General features: G+C 38.0%; 1 protein-coding gene across 1 annotated transcript; it reads left to right on the forward strand.

The window, feature by feature from the left end:
- Positions 1-345: 345 nt before the first annotated feature.
- On the forward strand, positions 346-10,036 carry LOC128491387 (tubulin alpha-8 chain-like). Its single transcript, XM_053463710.1, has 5 exons — positions 346-415; positions 4,718-4,724; positions 5,412-5,644; positions 8,380-8,528; positions 9,027-10,036. Exons 1-5 carry the CDS (start codon positions 346-348, stop codon positions 9,999-10,001), a joined length of 1,434 nt encoding a protein of 477 aa, XP_053319685.1. The 3' UTR covers positions 10,002-10,036.
- The last annotated feature ends 11,873 nt before the right edge of the window (positions 10,037-21,909 follow it).

Raw genomic sequence — 21,909 nt, forward strand, 5'->3', positions numbered from 1 at the left:
TGTAACTTTGTATACTATGTCTTTGGTTGACCGTATAAAGTTAAATATTTAAAACTGAAGTTTTTGTCACGATTTAGTATGGCTTGTCTGTGTGGGGTAGCTATGCTTCTGAGTGAAATAATAAACAGTGCAGACACTCCCAAGCACATCTTCGGTGAAGCAAACCAGAAATCCAAAAAAGTATTGTTCTCTATAGTACTATTACAATAGAGAATATAAACTGGAAATTTAAACAAAGTGAGACTGCTTTTGTGCAGATTCAAGGAAACTAAACTCCTGAGAAAAGTTGGTGGTAAGTGAGAATCTGCCAGAATGAGGTAGAAAATTGCAGAGAATAGACGCGCCATGGATGATGAAATCCTTGAGATGCCTCCTCAACCAATTTCTTTGCAAGAGTTGCGAAGCAGAGAGGCTGGTTAGAAGACTACTTAGAGGGAAGAGATATAAGGAGGTGCATTGGTGTTAGTGTGGGGGACAATGTTTTTTGGAACGTATGAGAAGCCAGTGAAGGTTCTGGTGCGAATGGATTTGAGTGGTAAAAAGAGGGGGTGTTAGTATTCCTTGCAAAATGACAATGCATTGCAAAGGACAGGATACATTTGTGATACATCGTTTCATAGGTAAACATGGAAGGGGGAGTGAAGGAATCAAGGGTAACACCAAGTTCAAACTTGGGTTTTTGGCCGGCGTAAGGAACGCTTGACAGTCTGGCCACTGCACTGTGCCCAAAGTATTTCAAATTTGCCCTTTATGGAGCTGGGTAAGTGCCTGCATTAGGGTAGCAAGCCATATAAATTTGGTCCAGTCAGTGAGGATGAGGATTCAACCTTTTTCAGAGCAGTGCTGCCTACGTAACACCAAAAGTGAATGATATACAACATGCATGCGAGCAAAACCAGATCTATCACACCTATCACATATATATAGGTGTTTAAAAAATCTTTAATAAAGTTTTTACAACAAATTCTTTTGTCACATCAATTTTTTGTAATTAACAAATTGTAAGAAAAAATGTTTGGGTTCAGCTGTGCGTCATATCTAATGTCACGCTCATTGTATAAAATGATTTTATTCCTTTGAGAATGACGTGTAGATTATTGTTTTTAGTGCTTTTTTTTCTAAATTACTTTAGTTGACCACTAGATGTCACTAGCACTTTATTTAGATTTATGCTGATATGGCAACAGGTTTGATATATAAGATATTTTTGACATTTTTATGTCCTTACTTGATTCTGTTACATTATTATTAAACTGATTTGTAATTTGTTGTACATTATTTGGTCATTCAATGCAGAAATAGAATTGTTTTTTGCTCACCTTTTTCTTTTACACATGATTGTTAATTAAGATTGACCTGTATATAAGAACTGACCTTTGTATTGCACTTTTATAGGTTAAAAAAAAAACCCTATGGGGTTGAACAGTCGCCACTCGTGTGGAATTAAAACTACACTAATTTATTCACAATGCTGAGCACCTCGTGATTCTTTGCTATAAAGCCGTCTGGTCCTAGGCTTTCTAGCGTGGTAAGCAAACCATGTCTCTGGTGCCTCAATGCTTACGTGCACTTGAGAACAGCACCCTAGGCAGTTGCCTACACTGCTTAGACGGGGCCGGTCCAGTCATGAGCAGAAACATGAGTCACTCAACCTCTGTTGGGCACTAGCTGCAGCTGGTAATGTGGCACATGGGCAAATGCCTCCATGGGCCTACCATCCGAGGACTAGGTTGACTGACCTCTGGCCAGGCCTGCAGTTAAAATGAAAAGTGTTTCACCTTAACTATACATCCTTATTGTCTGTGAGGTTTCACTGTTGCCACTATGTGTAGATTATTGTTACTGTGATATTGCTGAGGGAAAAGGATGTGCCACCCGGCAGCTAAAATATCAGTAAGGCCATTTTTGTTGCTTTAGTTTTAACTTTTTGCTGCTATTTAATTTATCATGTTACATTATTCATAGGCCTCCAGAGCCTCTTGATTTCTCAAGTCCTCTAGGTTATCGTTGCTGTAAGTAGCACTTATCGAGCTAATCTACAGCTTGTTTTGTGCACTTCTCTTTGAGCCAATATCAGTTCACAGAGCCTACAAAATTGTTCTGTACATGTATGCAAGTGGAAAAGTATTAGGACCAAAGTACATAGACAAACCTCAAAGTACATGGACATATATAATGATATGCTTGGGGTTCACCAACTACTGCTACCCCCACCTGCTTTCACAGCATTTAGGCTTAGACCTAGGACCCTCCAAATTGACTGCACAATGTTCCTAAAAAATGAATCATATATGTCATTCTGCTTCTGACCCACCAACGTCCCCTTGTATCAATCCAGACTATCTGGCTTCTTGCCCTTTTTGTCTGGACAGCAGTTCATTGCTACATCAAAGAAAATAGTAGGGAGGAACTACAACTCCAGTAGTTTGACTGCAGTTGGTTATATGGGTCGGAGGGCAGACTTGCCAGCAACAACCCATATTGTCTAGACACTTTTGTGAATTGCTGACATGAAACCTATATGTTCTATAGCTGCCAACATTATGGAGTTTGCCTGAATAGTCCTATGGTTACACTGTTATGTAAAGGGTTGGTAGAAGTGAGCTGTTACATGGGTAGAACGTCCTATGACATCATGTCATGGCCCAAACATTATGGGTGATCCTGTGTGTGGTACACATACTGGGCCCAGGAATATTGTATGGTGTTATCTAATAGAATGAACATATCACTATAAAACAGTGTTGTGTACACTGTGCCTTGCACCTCACCAGCTGCACCTTCCCACTAGTATTCAGGATACTTGAAAAAGCCAAGCTGAAGTGTGAAACGCGTTGTATGTAGAGGAGCAGAGTTGACTTTGAGAGACTTTTTTTATTTGATTGTTTATTTTATTTTTTATTTATTTATTCAAATGCAAACCTGCAGTCCTATGGGAGCCTTTCTTAGCATCCTGATGTCAGAAAAATATTTTTATATTTAAAAAATAAATATATTTGCTATTTATTAACTCTTCTCTGCCTCCATTGAACACACATCCATCTTGAGGAATCGGATCCATGAAAGGAAGAGCACAGTTACCCTAAGGGTCTTAATTCCACGTGAAGTACAATGAGTGAGTTGCCATTGCCCACATATAATTGAAATAATTGGACTATATTACACTACAGACTGATGAAAGTCTGTAATAAACAAGACTGAAACGTTCATTTGAAAACCGAAGTTGTTTGTGTGGTTATTTGGAAAGTCCCTGGAGTGCCGGTAACTATTTTTGGACTTTATATATATATATATATATATATATATATATATATATATATATATATAGTAAGGTGCCATTTTTCCATTTTTAACACTTGGGGATGAAGCGCACTATCCAAAATTGATTCAATATATCTAATAAAATGAGCAGATGGCTCATTTCACCTGGAACAGGTACAAAAACTGTTTTGAATGCAGCCCTGCAGTATATGTTTAGTAACTGTTTAGCTACTCCATTCTATAAACATCATTATAAGATAAAGGGCTAACAATTCGCTTTTTCCAGTTCGAACACTATATTGCATTTTATGGATACTCAATAAGGCTTTCTGTATGTGTTGTGTGTATCCCACATTAAACAGCAATCTCTTTGGTCAGAAAAAAGCTCTGGCCCTTTAAGGATTGTTCCTTTTTGCATGACACAGCTGAAGTGGAAGCAAAATTAGTGTTAGTGTTGGTGTGATTTGCAAAGCTGCAGCATTTTGTATACCATGGTAAGTTTTGAATGTATAAACCAGTTCTATCTGGCAAGATTCACAGTCAGAAATAAGAGAAAAACTAAGGAAATGGAAAGTCTTGAGTTCTATGCATTTGGGAAGATTTATAAAACTAGATTTCCCAATATGGTTTATACCAATTGTATTTATCCTAAGAAATGCTGGTAAAACTTTGATTGATAAAATATTTGATTAGCTCTGTTATTAAACAGAGGGGTTATGTAGCAAAATGCAACTTTATAATAATAATAATAATATGAGCATATTTTCTCCAGAAAACCTTGTATTTCTCTGTTTAGTTGTAGCATAGAGCAGGATTACATTTATAGGGATTTCTACATGGGTAGAGAAGGGTAGATCTTTAACTGTATGTCTTTACGTTTATATGTATAAATGTATATTGTAAGAATACACAAAACTGTCCTGCACATATTGAACCTTCTTCAGGCTGTCAGTTTAAACTGAATCACCATTACAGGTTAAATGAAAGTTACCTAAACTGAGCTCTCAATGTACTTTAACTTTTAAAGTAGAGCCGATATGCTCTTTTAAAATCTGTGTTTCTTGGGTAAAGTTATATATAACATTTAGAAGGAAAGATCTGAAAGGCCAACTAATAAACCAAATAAAGTCTGCTCATGGAATTGTTGGGAAATGTATTGACTGTAAAAATTGGTAAGCAAACTTTATATATTAATCCTGTTTAGCTGAAGTTGTTTGTAAGTACAAGTTCATAGTAATGGCATGTGGATGTGTAATTAGCTCCTGCGGACAAAAAAAAGGCCAGGTACAGTAGCTCCAATTTAAGGCCCCATGTAACCGACACTAATGATATTTGTAATTCCTTATGGCCAGGAATGCACAAATATTATCATATTTTCGTTAAAACTCTTTAAAGGGCCTTGTGTGTGGCTTAACCTGCGTACTATCTTTCCTTTGTTTATGTCCTCCATTTCCAGGAGTTTGGTGAGTATCACAATGTAATGCAGCCCTAAAAAGCACACTAATACGTACAGAAACAGCAGACAACGTGTTATTGTGTAGCATTCTTCTTATGAATGTCCTGCTACCTATTAGCTACTAAGAAAAGCAGTAATGGCTGGGGCTGTACATGTGGACCATGCCATGCAATACAGCTGGGATTGTGCAGAATTATCCCTAGCATGTGGTTTACCAGCAGCCTCTAGTGGACTCGATAGGATTTTACATGCAACATTGCAATCACAATTCAGTCTTATGGATTTACCTACTAAACAGTGACATTTGGTTAATTAAAATATTTAAGCTAATTCTCTTCACTATGTATTACGAAGGACCAACCACAGTAACCCTCTTCTGCAAGATGAAGTGAGGGTTAGTCATGTTTAATGTGTCATACATAGTACATACTACCCTTTGATCAGAAAAATGAGTGGTAGTTGGAAAGAGATCCCAAAGTCATATTAAAACCCTTATAACGGCTCATCCTGACCGTTCTTCGAACCACACTACCCTAAAAATTGTGTTTGGCCATAGTGCAACGTGGATGCATAGGGGTGCTTTCCGTGCTAAGTTGAGGAATGTACAAGGAGCAAGGATGTCATATTAAGAGTCCTTGCAGAGAAGCACATTTAAGAGGCAGCCGCGGCATTGAACAATATATCTGGTTCGCAGTTTAACACTTTTTATTTCTGCGCAGAGGGAATGTATATCGGTCCATATTGGCCAAGCAGGTGTTCAGATAGGTGGCGCTTGCTGGGAACTATACTGCTTGGAACATGGAATACATCCTGATGGAACCATTGCTGCCGATGAAGCCAATTCTTCACATACTTTTTTCAGTGAAGCAGAATGTGGAAAACACGTCCCACGAGCGGTCTTTATAGACCTGGAGCCTTCCGTCATAGGTAGGTTATCTCATTATCAACCATTAGATAGCTAAACACATATCAATGTGTCTGACCTGGTAAAATAGAAATTCATATTTTGGCCTATTTATTATAGTAGAATTGTCATTCCTTAAAAATAAGAATTAATTAATAAGCTACCATGCTGCATTGATAAATGGGTTTTAACGCCAAAACATTTTCTGGATTTGTGGTATAAAGTAAAAGTCTAGTACAAACTAATCATTGAAGTGCATGATACTGTGTAGCATTTATTTTTCTGGCACCAGTATAAAAAAAGACAACAATTTTTCTCCCCAAATTATCTTGTCAGCTTGTTGTTTTTTTTTGTTTGTTTGTTTTTGTTATTTAAAAGTCACACTTAATTTAAGTTGCAAAAAAGCTTTAAATAGTCTTTAGGCACTCATTTCTGCCATAAATAAACAGTACACGAGACAACATTTTTTCTCCTGAACAGAATGTCCAAACATTTGAACTTCTATCTCAAAGCAAGTTATTGGCACTGTTTAATGGTCACATACTCCAAATACTCACCTGCTTGTACAGTTAAGATATAGGTTGAGGCAACCAGGTTTAAGATGGTTGTTGCATATTTGCATTTGTATCCGGAGTGCCGCAACTGCAAACCTAGTTCTGCTTATGTCACTAAATGTTGTGGTTTGAAGTTTGGAGGTCTATTCTCTGATGCTGTTTTTATATCACCTATATGTCACTATGCCCCTGTCATGCCTGAGGTCAGGAATTATTTTCTTACCACTGGAATGCATGCATAAAGTATGCAATTTTATGCAAGTAACATTTTTTCAATGTAGGAACTGTCATAGTGGTACAACAGAGGAATAACCTCTGTTGCAATAACCCACATGGGATATTATAAGATGGATAAGCACTTTAGTATTCTCTTATGTGAAGAAAGGATGGATTTGAGAGATATTTCACAGGTGATAGTGGCAGGATTTGACGAGTGCCTGGATATGATGAGTAAAGTAAAGCAACATCAACTGTGACACCAGGGCAAACAACTTGGTCTGGTATATTGTGGAATTGTCAACAGTGATGGAGTTCCTGGAATTGGGTATAGAGAGACAAGGAAATAATCAGGTCACTCAGAGATATTTACCTTCAGGTAGGGGGATGCCATTCAGCATCCAATTTCAGAGAGGCAGGTAAGTTAGAAGAAAGGACAAGAGGTGAGGAAAAGGTAGATTAGCATTTTGTCAGCATAGAACTGGTACTGGAATTCAGTTGTCTGTGAGAGGATGTATAGATAAAGAGAACAGAGTCTTGAACAAGTACCAGAGAAGGAGATGTTAAATGTACAGTCAAAGAGTAAGGATTTGAGCCAGGAGAGAGCCATGTCACGAATGCCATGAGAATTAAGGGTTTGCAGGTGAAAGAAGTGGTCATAGGTGACAGAGAGATCCAAAAGGATAAGAAAAAAAGTAAGCTTTTGTTGTGGCGGTGAGAAGATTGTTAATATTTTTCGTCATGGTTTCTTCAGTAGTGTTGTGGATAGAAACCAGGTTACAGAGGAGAGGTTTAGATGCAAATGGGTTACATGTTTGTAGGTGAAACGTTCCAGTAGTTTGGAGAAAGCCTGAGAGACATACTTTCACACAGAGGCAACCATTGTAGAGGTCCCACCTAGAATGCTAACACGGAAACTGAATTAAAACTGGATACATAACTTAAAACTAGAATACATTTCACGTGTTTGCCTTATTACCAATATTAATTGTTGCACCAACATTCATTGGAAAGCAGAAATGGCTGGTCCTGTTTAATTAGGTTGATGGCTGTACATGTGGACCATGCCATGTAATACAGCTGGGATTGTGCAGATTTATCCCTAGCATGTGGTTTACCAGCAGCCTCTAGTGGACTCGATAGGATTTTACATGCAACATTGCAATCACAATTCAGTCTTATGGATTTACCTACTAAACAGTGACATTTGGTTAGTTAAAATATTTAGGCTAATTCTCTTCACTATGTATTATGAAGGACCAACCACAGTAACCCTCTTCTGCAAGATGAAGTGAGGGTTAGTCATGTTTAATGTGTAATACATAGTACATACTACCCTTTGATCAGAAAAATGCTTTAGTAAAGGAAAGACACTCCTTCCCCCAACTACTCTACATATGTAATTACATGTCATCTAAAGGGTTTATTCACTGAGTGGTAGTTGGAAAGAGAGTTTGTAGGTAAGTTGCTGTTTCAACTTTTCAAGGGGCTTCCACTGCAAAATGAGCTATGTGTAATGAAATTTAAAGACCCAGCCCTTCATTGTTAATAATGAACTCAGATTATTAAAAACTACAATTTTCATGGAAAGAACTTTCCTACTTTACTGCAAAATGCTGAAATAAATGTTCAAAGGCTAAGAGACACACTTTGTTGTTTGTTGTCTTATTACATGTTTACTATTGCTATATTCACACTATAAATATTTAATAGTTAATAGATTATTGTTGTTTAATGCTTTTTACATTACATTTTCATGTTTTTATTGTATCAACCGCTTCTTGAATAATGAACCTTCTGAAAAAAGCTTTGTGTGTTCTGCTTTTAAATAAATGTATCGCATAGCAAAATAGTTAATTATTGGCTGGAGCAATATAGTTACCATTATACTGAAAACTAGTATATGTGGCAAAACACTAATATGTAGCAATAGCTTCTGAAACTTAAAAAGAAACAGTAAACTGAATTTAACTCTTAATTGATCACAGATGAAATTCGAATTGGGAAAACTCGTTCTTTGTTCCATTCAGAGCAACTTATAAGTGGAAAGGAAGACGCAGCAAATAATTATGCCCGGGGGCACTATACCATCGGCAAGCAACTGATAGACAGGGTTATGGATCGTATTCGGAAATTGGCAAGTATTTATAAACTTGCCAGTATGAGTTTTATGTATTCAGACTTCTTTCTTGTGACTCTAATAACTGGCAACATAGTCATTATACGCAACAAAGGGTGGCTGTGAGAAATGCATATTGTCTGTCTATTTTACACACAACTCTTCATTATGATTCTCCTCTTCTAATGTGTATGCTTATTTGATTGATACATTATGGAATCCCTTGGCCCAGTCTTAACCCAATCTCACTAGATCTTGTTTTTGTTTGTTTTTTTACCATGGGCTACAGCAAAGTTATCCAACTATAAGTAGCATACTGTTTATTTATGTATTCTGATTCCATATTAGATTTGACATATCCCCATCATTAAATATATTTATATATCCCAGAAGACTCTACATGGGGCATAGTGTTCTCTAAAATTAGTAAATACAAGGTAAAAAGCTTATAAGGACCTTTAATTCCAAAGTATCTAATTTCTTCTTGAATAATCTGGTTTTGCTTATTTTATACAGGCTGATCAGTGCCAAGGACTTCAAGGATTTCTGGTTTTCCACAGCTTTGGTGGTGGCACAGGGTCTGGGTTTAGTTCTCTGTTAATGGAAAAGCTGTCTGTGGATTACTTAAAAAAGTCTGTTCTGGAATTCTCAGTGTACCCTGCTCCGAGAATCTCATCTGCTGTGGTAGAACCCTATAATGCAATACTGACCACTCACAGCACATTGGCGCACTCAAACTGTGCCTTCATGGTAGACAACGAAGCAATTTACGAACTCTGTCACTGTAACTTGAACATTGAACGGCCATCATATATAAACCTTAATAGACTGATAGGACAGGTTGTGTCTTCTATTACTGCCTCTTTGAGGTTTAGTGGAATACTGAATGTAGATCTTGTTGAGTTTCAAACTAATCTTGTGCCTTATCCTAGGATACACTTCCCTCTTGTCACCTATTCACCTATTGTATCTGTAGAAAAGGCGTATCATGAGCAGCTATCTGTGCCTGACATTACCAATGCCTGCTTTGAACCTAATAATCAAATGGTTAAATGTGATCCCCGACATGGTAAATATATGGCTTGTTGTCTCTTATACAGAGGTGATGTGATGTCCAAAGATGTTAATGCAGCCATAGCTGCAATTAAAACCAGGAAGTCAATCCAGTTTGTTGACTGGTGTCCTACTGGCTTTAAGGTGGGCATTAACTACCAGCCTCCAACTGTGGTTCCAGAAGGGGATTTGGCGAAGGTCCAACGTGCTGTCTGTATGCTGAGTAACACCACAGCTATTGCAGAGGCGTGGGCAAGGTTGGACCATAAGTTTGACCTAATGTACTCCAAGAGAGCCTTTGTACACTGGTATGTAGGAGAAGGAATGGAAGAAGGAGAATTTTCTGAGGCAAGAGAGGACATGGCTGCCTTGGAGAAGGATTATGAAGAGGTAGGGACAGAAGCAGGTGATAATGAGGATGAAGACGAAACAATTTGATATGTACAATTAAGTGTTTAAATGCGTGTTCTTTCCTTTAGCAATGAAAGACCATTCATCACCACTGCAAATGCATATTTGATATCCAGAAATTAGTATCTTGAGCTTTTTTATTTTCAATTGTTAATAAAGTATTATCACATTAAGTTTTTTCACTTATTTGTAAAACATCAAAGTATTACAGCTGAACATGTTCCATGTATTTCTGTGCTTCATGGCGATGGCTACATTGAAGATATTTGGAAGGATGGGTAAATTATTTAAACAATACCAAAGTAGACATGTTTCTAGATTGCATATGCAATATGTGTTCAAACACTAAATTCACACACTAGACCAGGGGTTCTCAAACTGCGGCCCTCCAGCTGCTGCAGGACTACATCTCCCATACTCCTCAGCCAGCCCCTTAGCTGAAGGAGCATTATGGGAGATGTAGTCCTGCAGCAGCTGGAGGGCCGCAGTTTGAGAACCCCTGCACTAGACAGACAGCTAATTGGACCACTCAACTAAACTTGTGATTTATTATGGCACTTCTTACAAACCATTGGCTTGCTTGACCACTTCTAAATGCTCCTTTTCCTGACACAGTAACTGAAGGTCTGTATTCCATTAATGCTGTATAGGTTAAAGGCTCCCAGATTATGTCACCTGGGCCGTGTCCACTTGCTTGTTCACAAGCTGACTCTGCAACAAAGAGAGTCAATCACAGGCTGTGATGCAATGAATTAAGATAATTTCTATTCTATGTTTTGTACTTAGAAACGCAGGCCTGGTAGAATTTACGTCTGGTACTTACATGACATTTAGGGCAGGAGAGGGCCTAAAATAAGCCTAAGCATTTAAAGCACACCGGTATGTAAGGTGTTACATCTTCTTTAATTACATCATAGGCCCAGGCTCAGCGGCCCATTTGGGTTTTAGATAGAAGGATCTGCAACAGGGGAGACTTTCTTGGTGGAATTAGCCAAGTGGCTAATGATTTAAGTAAATTAGATGAATGGAGAAGAGTGTAGCGCTGCAGTATAATTTTGATAAATGTAGAAAGTTGTCGTTTTTTTGCTTCCACAAGTCTTATTCCCGTCTACTTTTAGCAGATGGGGGCATCTACCTAAATCCTGGGCCTCCCTTATTTCTACCTTTCTTTTCCTCTGCCACTCAAGGTTCCAGAAACCGCAATCCCGGATACCCTGCCACTCCTCTTGCCCTGGTTTTATATTTGCTCTTTGGAATGCATAGTGTGTAATAAACAGCCATACATGACCAATTCACCTCTAGTTCCTTGCATCTTCTCGCTCTGACACCTGGCTAACCTCTTGTAACACTGCCTCTCCCGCTGCTCTCTCTTATGGTGGCCTCCACCTCGCTCACGCTCTCAGACTTGATGACAGGAAGAGGGGTGGTGTAGGCTTCCCCAACTCGCACTTTTCCCTAAATCTCCCCAACTTGCGCTTTTCAACCTATTCTCTCTGCTTCATCACTCTTTCACCTCATTTGAGGTTCATGCTATCTGGCTTCCCCACTTGTTCTTCTGAAGTCACCCTTGGATGCTTCAACATTCCATTAGACATGGCGTGTTTCTGTGGGAATGTTTGCTTTTTCATCCAGTAGAGCATTATTTGTAAAGTCAGGCGCTGATGTTGGATGAGAAGGCCTGGGTAGCAATCTCCATTTCACTTGATTCCAAAGGTGTTCAATGGGGTTGAGATCAGGGCTCAAGTTTACACCAAACCCATCCAACCATCTGGGTAAGATTATTGAATGTGGTAATTTGCACCCATTCAGCTAAATGAGCAATGGCAGTGTTGGACGAGAAGACCTGGAAGCATACAGTTGTCTAAATTTGCATGCTGTAGAATTTACCCTGAACGACAGCCCTGTCAGATCATTTTCCCTCCTCCACCAACTTTGTAGTCGGAACCACTAGATAGAATTCTCCTGGCATTTGCCAAACCTAGATTTGTACATCAGACTTCCAGAAGCGTGATTCGTCACTTTTTAAATTAAAATGGATTCCTCCCATTGCTTAAAATTTCTGAATGCATAAACAGAATCCACCTCCATAGACCAAGCTTTTTAATGGCAAAACATGGACTAGTTTCTTTAGACTTACCTTCCTTGTTAGCAGGAAAGCTGGATTGATGTATATATACATTTTCATTGTAAACAATCAGCCTATGATTTCCTTCTCTTCTGTCATGAAGGCGTTTTGAAAATTCCCCTTCAGAAATGAAGGTTTCTTCCGTAGCAAGCCTACATAGATTATTTTATATTATCATAATAATCCACACTTGAATGTTATGCATTATTATGTAATGCGAATACAAACACAACATTGGTTATCTATAAAAGATACAAAAGAGCATCATCTCTGCAATGCTTAAAATCACACTTCCAACATTTATATTTCTGTGCCTGATATATCTTCGCTTTGAATTTGTCAGATAAATATTTTTTTTTGTTCACAGATCTACTTTTTGCATTCTCCAAAATATGGACTCAAAACGATTTATAAATTGCTGCAGTTGATGTTTTTTTTTGTCTTCATGTCTGTGACACCATGATCAAAACAGATAGCTACCATGGTGTGGAGAAACATATGCAGACATCCATGCTCATTATACAGAAACAGTATCGACTTTAACCCCTTAATGACAAAGCCCGTACATGTACGGGCTCAAAATGCATTGTTTTCAATGGGTTTAGGGACCGCCCATTGTCCTTAAGGGGTTAATATTTTTCTATTGTAATTGCTATTGGATTGATGGATATCACTAAACTATAAGTCATTTAAGGGAAAACATCTAACCACAAGTTGGTATCTCATTTTTATTCTGTTATGCCCCAAACACCTTTTTTTCCAAATTAGTACAATAAATTTTTTTTGTAATGGAACAACTTGTCCTATACAATGGTGTATGTTGCTTGGCAACATCAAAACATCCAATGTGAATACTAAAGAATAAGCTGGGCTAAAGGACAATATATATTTTAGAAAACACTGAACTCAATGTAACCTTTGCTTGAAAGAAAAGCTCTTAACATATTTCATTCATGATGCAGAGTCTTAGTACCAGGTTACTTAATGCAATTCTAACCATACTGTGAAAATAAAACTTATGTTATTAGGCATACTTAACAACTGTGGCTGAGGCAAATGAATTGCATGCTTTGCTTAATAATTCTTCATTCATTATTATTCACAAGCAGCCAGTGGGATGAATTCAACCCGAGTAATGCAGAGTTAGAAATAAGTCTGTCAGAAAAAATTGAATAAGATTCATGCCACCCATGCTAGTTGTTACAAGAGAATATTGGTCGTACATTTTATCATTATTATGTTAACTGCTTAATTGTGTTTCTTAATTGCCTAGTTGAATGGAATGGCTACCAACATAGGGTAACATAATAATTTGTGTAGGAAAAAATGATTTACCTTTAAGTCTCTGGCTTCGCGCAATCAAATTATTTAGCAGATAACTAATCAGACCCTGCCCTGGAGTGTACCAATTAACCTGGGCTTTCTTACAAAGTTAGTGTGGTAATTATGGAACATTATGCCCATAACCGCTCTGACACGCAGGCACAGAGTTGGTGCAAATCTTTAAAAATCATGAAATATCTACGGATATATTTACCTTGGGGTGACCCCAGCCTTCCCCTCCCCGGCCTCTATCTTTCCTACTGAGCATCATGGCATGACAATAAGTCCTGGAGCTCTATGCCTTCAGGGCACACAGCACCTATTACTGCATGATGTGGAGTTCTCCATGGTGAAAATGGGTCAGTTCCAGAGATCTGAGATCTCCCTTATAAGCAGTGTTTTGAGCAGTGGCACACACGGGGGGTTGGGGCCTGATCACCCAAGAGGATAATCTGTCCCCTTTAGCCCTGTCAGAAATAGCCATGGTACTTTAAGATTAGTACATAATGGCGCATAACAAAGTGTTATTCTACTGTGTCATCGCCTCCCATTGAGAGTTATCACAATCCCCTTGTTTTCTTAAGAATCTACCACCATACCTATAGCTTTTGTTTCCGACCTTTATTTTTTGGATATGGCTTTTGTTCTTCTTCATTAGATTCTTAGTGTAAGTCAGAGGTTTTATATGGAATTGCTTTTCAGACTCTATTTCTTTCTATGAAAAAAAAAGAAAAATAATCTTATTAGCAACAATCACATTTTTCACATCCCTACATTTCAAATAGGTAAGAGGGTGTGATGAGAGTGCAAGGCTTTACTTAGATGTACGCTATTAAAAGTTATTCATGTAATTAATGTAGGCATTTTAAAGAATAATGTTTGCTTTCACAATTTTATATAGAAACATATTTCATCTTTTTTGTAATACACTCTTACCTTGCAAAAACTCTGAGCTCCTACAAAAAAGGGACATCTGGGGATGGAAAAGAGACTTCCTTTGCTATACAGGGGAACTCGGAAGCAGGGGCAGCTTGGTCCTGCTCAGTGGAGCCATGTAGAGAGGTTCATGCTCCATGTAAGGTGAGTGATTGAGTTAGTGTGTGTTAGTGTGAATGTGTGTCTATGTAGAGGTGTTTTTCTTACTGTTCATGTGTTTGTATGTGTGTGTTGGTTACATTAGGGGGAATACTTGGTTTTACTTGTTATTCAAGTAGTAAAAAGTATTTTACTTTACTTTAAGTATTTGGATTATTCTCAAACACCTCATTGTGTGGTCATTTACAGTCTCCTCAGTATACTCAGGGGTTATCCAAACTGAAATGGAACAAGGCACTGGATATGGCATTGTATATGGTACCAAGGTTGGCTGCCTCAATATATGCAGGATATTACTGTACTTAGGGGATGTTGCTGAATGTATTTGGATACAAATGCACAAGATACATGGGGGCATATGAGATGTTTCCAACCTTACAAAATGCATTAGCGAAATTATGATTTATGCGTAACATTGTAAAAAAAATAGTTATATAGTTTATTTATTCTTTTTTATACAAAATGATAGTTTGCACATATGCTTTCATACTTCTTACTTGTTTTGAAAATACATATAGTTTGGGTGGCTGCTCTAAACGAGAAAGAAAAATTTGAGTGGCAGAATTATGATTTTGTGGCATTAAACCAAGATATTATATGTTAATTGTACATTTTTAAAGTACACTTATAATAACTCTGAAAATATCATTTTCTGATGGTTTTTACCAGGTAATGTAATTTTAGGTCTGTTTACCTTGTTTTCTATGCACTCTTCAAATAAGAAAGGTATAAGTGACTCTTCTGTCCTCAATTTGTCAAGACCAGACTGTGAGATGTTAGCCAAGATAAACAGGGCTTTGTCCTGGTTACTCTCTGAAACGTGGCACATGAGGTCCAGGGTTTCCTTGAACTGTTTGAGTCGGCCACTAAAAGTGGAACTTGGTGTCTGAACAAACCCTAAATTCTAAGTCGCAAAACCAGAATTATTTGTTATCAAATTAATGCAAATCTAGATAATTCAAGTAATTGTTATATGTTCATTATTTGATATAGAGGTCACATTAATTTATATATTCCAAACGTCTACAGATCCCCAAAAACATACATTTATTTATACGGTGCCAGCTGCTTCCATAGCACTGCTACAGTGGGGACATTAATCTGTACTGTTACAGAAGCAGAAGAGGGCCCGGCTCTTGAAAGCATACTATTGAAATGTTTTCATTATGTGGTACCTGATGTCATTCCTGTTATATTCTCATGACTTGCAATATCTGAATGTTACCTGTTGGAAACCACTTCAACCAACAATCAACCTGAAAAATGTATCCATAATCCCAACTGGCACAAAAACAGGAGCCATCATAATCCCAACTGGCACAGAAAAAGAAGCCACCATAATCCCAACTGGCACAGAAACAGGAGCCACCTACAGAATGTTTTCCTGGTAACATGGAAACATGTTGACTGAGCTGTGCTTCAGATTGCTCACGTAGATGCCTCCAGAGGTCTCTTGCATTTAAAACTGTACAAAATAATAGTATAGATAATTTAACTTATTTTATTTACTACTTGTGATTAATGTAAAAACATCTTCTTCTCCATAAGCATAAAATATAGTGGTGTATACAATAATGTTAGTATTTACGAAAATCCTGTTGCGTCTCCCTTGTTCCAATAAACCTTCTTGATCTGTCGACTTGGAGGTTGCCATTGTTTCCAGCCATGTGATATTTTGGGTGAGTTTGCCTGCTCAAACACCACACTGATTCTTTATGCTAATGCTATTGAAGTCTGTTCCTCCATAGACTTTCATTAGCCAGAGTGTCTGGCAGAGTGATTAAGACATCCTATTGTTTACCAGAGGCAGTATGGTAAGGAGTCTGTCTAGTAGACTGTGCTAACATAGTAGAGCTTGAACATATACAAATTGATAATATGCAGATGCCTGAAAACAATATACAGTATTTGCTTGATTATAAAACAAGGTTTTTTTCAGGGCAAATGCTCTGAAAAATACCCTTCGTCTTTTATTCGAGGACGTCTTACGATCAGACCTCAAATAGAGGTCTGACTACAAGACTAAGATCCAGATCCCCCGCAGCGCTGCAGGGGACCTGGATCCTCCTCTCTGGAGGAGACATCCTCCACTACTGCCGGCAATTCTGCCGGGGCTTCTATGACTGAGCATCAGCGCCACTGACTGGCAGAGTGAGTGGCAAAAACCGTGGTTTTGACTTGTGGCAAAAACAGTCTTATGCCATTTTGTGCAAGCTGCAGTGACTTAAAATATATATGATTGTACATAAAATAATGATTTTTTTTACTTACCTTCATTTTCAAGTGCACCTAATTGTAATGTGCTCGATGGAACAGGTAGAGTGGGAGAAAGGAAATATTCAGCCAGTTCCTGCCCAAGAACCCTAGAGTGGAAATGTTTCAGGGTAAATATTGTGCTTCTGCATTTATTCCTTATGTTTATGTTTAAATTAGGTTTGGATCTTATATGTCAAGAAATAAAGAATATGACAGAGGACCATAAGAGCCAATTGTCCCACTTAGTCCGTCCATGTTTTGTACCACCTTAGGACCGTAAACCATACATGATCCTTGGTCTTGTCCTATATTCAGAATGGTCTTATTCCTATCCCATGCATGCTTGAATTCCATCACTGTATTAAACTCTGCCTCCTGGAAAAGTATTACATTTATTTCTGGCTTCTTCGTTGCGTTGGAGACAGATATTTCATTAAGATTGGAAAGCCGCTCTATAATTCATGATATTATAATTAAGGAGGATAGCCTCCATATAATTTGCTTTATTGAAATCTTAAAATGAAGGCTATGTGTGCAGCACATTCTTAGTTAGATTCTCACCTTATGAATTATTTTTTAACTTAAAAATGATTAATGGCTGAAATAGTAAGAAACGCTAAATGTTGTACTAGAAGAAATCCTCTTCAAAGCTGTAGGTTCAAAAAACAATGTCCACCTGAGTTTCGCTATCTACATTGGTACTTGCTTTAGCTTAAATGCAGATCTGAGGCAGTGGTCCTGAATTTGGCAGTGACTTCTCAAAAAAGCTACCTTAGGTACTCATGGACTCGGAAGCTGTCCTAAACTGACAGGAAAACAACCACTAGCCGGTAGTCTAAATTCTTGCGACAGGAATCTCCTTGAGACTGATTGAACATTGTATTTATATATACTATATGAACAAAAATATTGGGACACCTGACCATTACATTCTAAATACATAGACATTAATATGTAGTTGGTCCCCCTTTGCAGCTTTAACAGCTTCCACTCTTCTGGGAAGACTTCCCACAAGCTTTTGGAGTGTTTCTGTGGGAATTTTTGCCCTTTCATCCAGTAGGGCATTTGTGAGGTCAGGCACTGATGTTGGACGAGAAGGCCTGGCTCGCAATCTCCATTCCAGTTCATCCCAAAGGTGTTCGGTGGGGTTGAGGTCAGGGCTCTGTGCGGTCCAGTCATATTCTTTCACACCAAACTCATCCAACCATGTCACAAAGTAATATGTATGGAATTCAACATATTTATTGTCTGTATTTTAGTGAAACATTCTGTTAGTATAATATATACAGATACTTTTTATACCTGCACTAAAGCCAGACAAAAATTCTACAGTGTGCCCGCTGCTTTTGCGTGGTCATATATATATATATATATATATATATATATATATATATATATATATATATATACAGTATCTCACAAAAGTGAGTACACCCCTCACATTTTTGTAAATATTTGATTATGTCTTTTCAACACACAGCCATTAATGTCTAAACCTTGGCAACAAAAGTGAGAACACCCCATTAGACATTAATGGCTGTGTGTTGAGTTATTTTGAGGGGACAGCAAATTTACACTGTTATACAGGGTGTACACTCACTACTTTACATTGTAGCAGAGTGTTATTTCTTTAGTGTTGTCACATGAAAAGATATAATAAAATATTTACAAAAATGTGAGGGGTGTACTCACCTTTCTGAGATACTGTATGTGATGAGTGTTGTTGGGCATATTTGACAAGCTGGAGAAAAAGGCTTTTCTTATAACTCAATCTCTGTTATAATTCAGCAAGCAGATCATGCATGCAAAGCATAATGCACTGGTCTATTCTCCATAATAAAAAGCATAAATGTGTATGACAACTAGGGTGCATTTAAGAAACATAGAGGTATGATGTGGTCTGTTTCCCCCATTATGATTAAAGAACCATAAAAAGGTCATTCTCTTTAAACCGTTATCTTACTTGCGTAGTACGGCAACATGCGTAGCCTCTGTGTGCTCCTTTCTTTCCATTGGCTTGTATTTCTCTTCTATAACTTGTTCGGTATCTCCCACCTTGGGAATATGTTCAAAGTCTGTTTCCTGTTCATTTTGGTTAGTTGTTTTAACCATGTTTGCCACTTCTAACCTCTTATTTTAGTCATTCGATTTGTGAGGCTTTAAGAGAGTCCAGAAACACTGAGAGAGAGAGGAGAGTGAGTAGCTACTCAGTGGCATCTGGAAGCAAATCAAACACCTGACTATGGAGTGGTAGGAAGGGTAGCCCTGGCTTTTGAACCGTTCTGGCAGGTTACTGATTCCACTTGTTTGGGCAAGTTGCACAGTTTGTCTGCATGTAACAGGATACATTGTGCTGCATGGCATAGGATGAATAGAGGGGAATATGGTCACTTCTTTTCTATACTGTATTTGTATGCACACACAATGCATGGATTTTATTAGGTGGAGATTGACAAATGGCTGCATTCCAATGTGTTAGTTACTTCCATAGGAACTAGAAAGGTTAATGGCTCTATTTGTCTTCCCTACTTCAGAACCATTATTGTGTGCAGTGATTTATTTGTCTCATAATATGAATTAATTACTGTTGCAATGCAGCCAACTATTGCTTTTAAGCTCTAGTCTCGCCCAGTATTTCTTTCAGGCGCCTGCATCTGTATTTTCAAAATGATTTTGCAACTATTCCAAATACACAAAGGCAACCCAGCGTATTACACTAGATCTATGCATAATACTGCACTGCTATCTAAAATTTGATAGGAAGCTGATAATTCTTATACCGTTTTTCTGTTGTGAAAAGAAAGTGTTGCCGCTACTTACATAAATTATATAAATTAACCAATAAATAAATCTATAGATTTAGGTTACCAGCTGATCAATGGCTTTTGCTTTTCTCTTGCACCCGTGTAGTGGATTGCAATTCCCATCACCCTCAGCCAGGCTGGTAAGGCTGATGGGGCCTGCAGCCCACAAAAGCAGGCACATGGAGAAAAAAACAAAAGGCTTGCATGCGTGTGAAAATGTATCTTTTGATATCTAAACTGTTTGCATGATGTATTATCATTTAACCCTTTATTTTCTGTGACACACCCTTGCCTTTTTATGTTTGGTGTCGCGCAGTGATGTATTATGCAGTGTGCACTGTAGATGTTTTTTAAAAATATACAAACATCTATGCACATGGGGTATTTCTGTAACCTGGAGATGCAGCTGAATACATTTTGGTGCAAAAAATTCTAACAAAAAAAGGAAAGTTTGGTAACAAAATGATTTATGACCAATTGGTTGCATGAAAAGTATCCAAATGCTCCTAGTGAAATACCCTGGGTTTTTCTCCTCTCCAAAAGAGAGGGTACTTTTGTGATGGTATTTTGAGCTGGTGGGCAAATGACAAAAAGGTCCTGCATTTACCCCTTGGTATGCTGATCCACAGCCAGTTAGTGAGCAACTTATTCTTCTTTATAATGTAATTGAGCATTTGGCTCTCACTTTGTTGAATTTGCATTATGTATACCACGGAAAGTACTATTTGTGTATTTGTTTGTTTCCTTCTATATACTTCAGCGGAAGAAGAATTTTCTTTCCCTGAATATTTAAGTATTTTTATTTTTACTTATTTCCACATAATCACATTGATGTTGCTCCAGTTCTTTTTGGTTTCAGTACTGTTTTTGAATTGTACTCATGTACTACATGGGCGCAGACATTGATAGCTGAAAAAGTAGGCCCATCTAGTTTGTCCTTTTTTATCACTTGTTACTTATTAGTTCTTTAGAATACAATTTTTTATTGAATACCTTTCCTATGTTTGCTGGCACTAATTACCTATAATCAATTATATATGCCATATCTGCAATGAAATGACATTTCATTACATCTGTAAATCTGTTTATAAACCATAAGGATTAACAGTAATATAAACGCTTCTAAATAACACTGCGATATAAGAAGAATATCACACGCTCAGCCATGCATAGCTGAACTTCCTTTATATTTAAAATCACAAGCCCATAACACAATGATGCCTGTGTATATGGATATAAACATGTCTTGCTGTATTTATCACTGCATCACTGTGACTGTCCATGCAAAAGCTCCAGATAAATGGAGACTATAGATAAAACGTAGGTGCTACACACAAAGATCTATATAACTGGCTCACTAAATGTAGTATTATATGGTCTTTCCTATACACCAATAGCAGAAATGCATGTGAGCTTCACTATACAAAACCCCCTTTAAACTGCTTTAAATGTGTGAGGAAAAGAGAAGGGTATTTTCGTAGTGTTAGTAAAGGATGGTACACTATAAAACCAAAAGTATGTGGACACCTGACCATCCCACCTATATGAGCTTGTTGGACACCCCATTCCAAACCCATGGGCATTAATATGGAGCTGGCCCCCACCTTTACAGCTGCAATAGCCTCCACTCACCCATGAAGGCTTTCCACAAGATTTTAGAGTGTTTGTGGGAATTTGTGCCATTCGGCCAAAACAGCATTTGTGAGGTCAGACAAGACGTGTGCTCTGCCATTCTGCAGTTCCCCTGTTCCTGCTACAGTTCATGTCCTTGTTATAGTTCCCCTTTATTCTTTGATTCCAGTCCTGCGTTTCTGTCTTTTGTGTGTCTGTCTGTACCTACCTACCAGTTATGATGCATCAAGGGGTACAGGCAGAGCCCCTGGTATCCCCTGCAACTGGGCTCCTACCCGGCCTGCTGGCCCAGGCCATGCCATCTACTGCTTTGTTATCTATAGCACTTACAGCGGAATGGAGCAGCTCTAGCAGGGTGGACATTTCACAAATTGACTAATGACCTATGTGCTTCATTGTATTACAAGAAAAATTTGAATAGGAATATTAGTATATCCTTTCTCCTTCGGCTGAACGCTCCTTCAGACAAAAGTAGACATTCGTGTTTTTGTTGCTCAAAAGATTTCATTTGGTCTGTCTCTTACACAAGCAACATTTCCTCCTATATACTTGCTTTATGTATGCATTTATCATAATTGTAGCATTAACACAAGAGCCAAACTTAAACTAAGATGAATTGACAACAACCTTATCGCCTGAGGACTGTTTATTTCAAGACGTTGTGTATCTTCCCTGCAGAGCATGTGGCAGGCTCCCTCTA

This window comes from Spea bombifrons, chromosome 4 (assembly GCF_027358695.1).
Source record: "Spea bombifrons isolate aSpeBom1 chromosome 4, aSpeBom1.2.pri, whole genome shotgun sequence".
Classification (NCBI taxonomy): Eukaryota; Metazoa; Chordata; class Amphibia; order Anura; family Pelobatidae; genus Spea; species Spea bombifrons.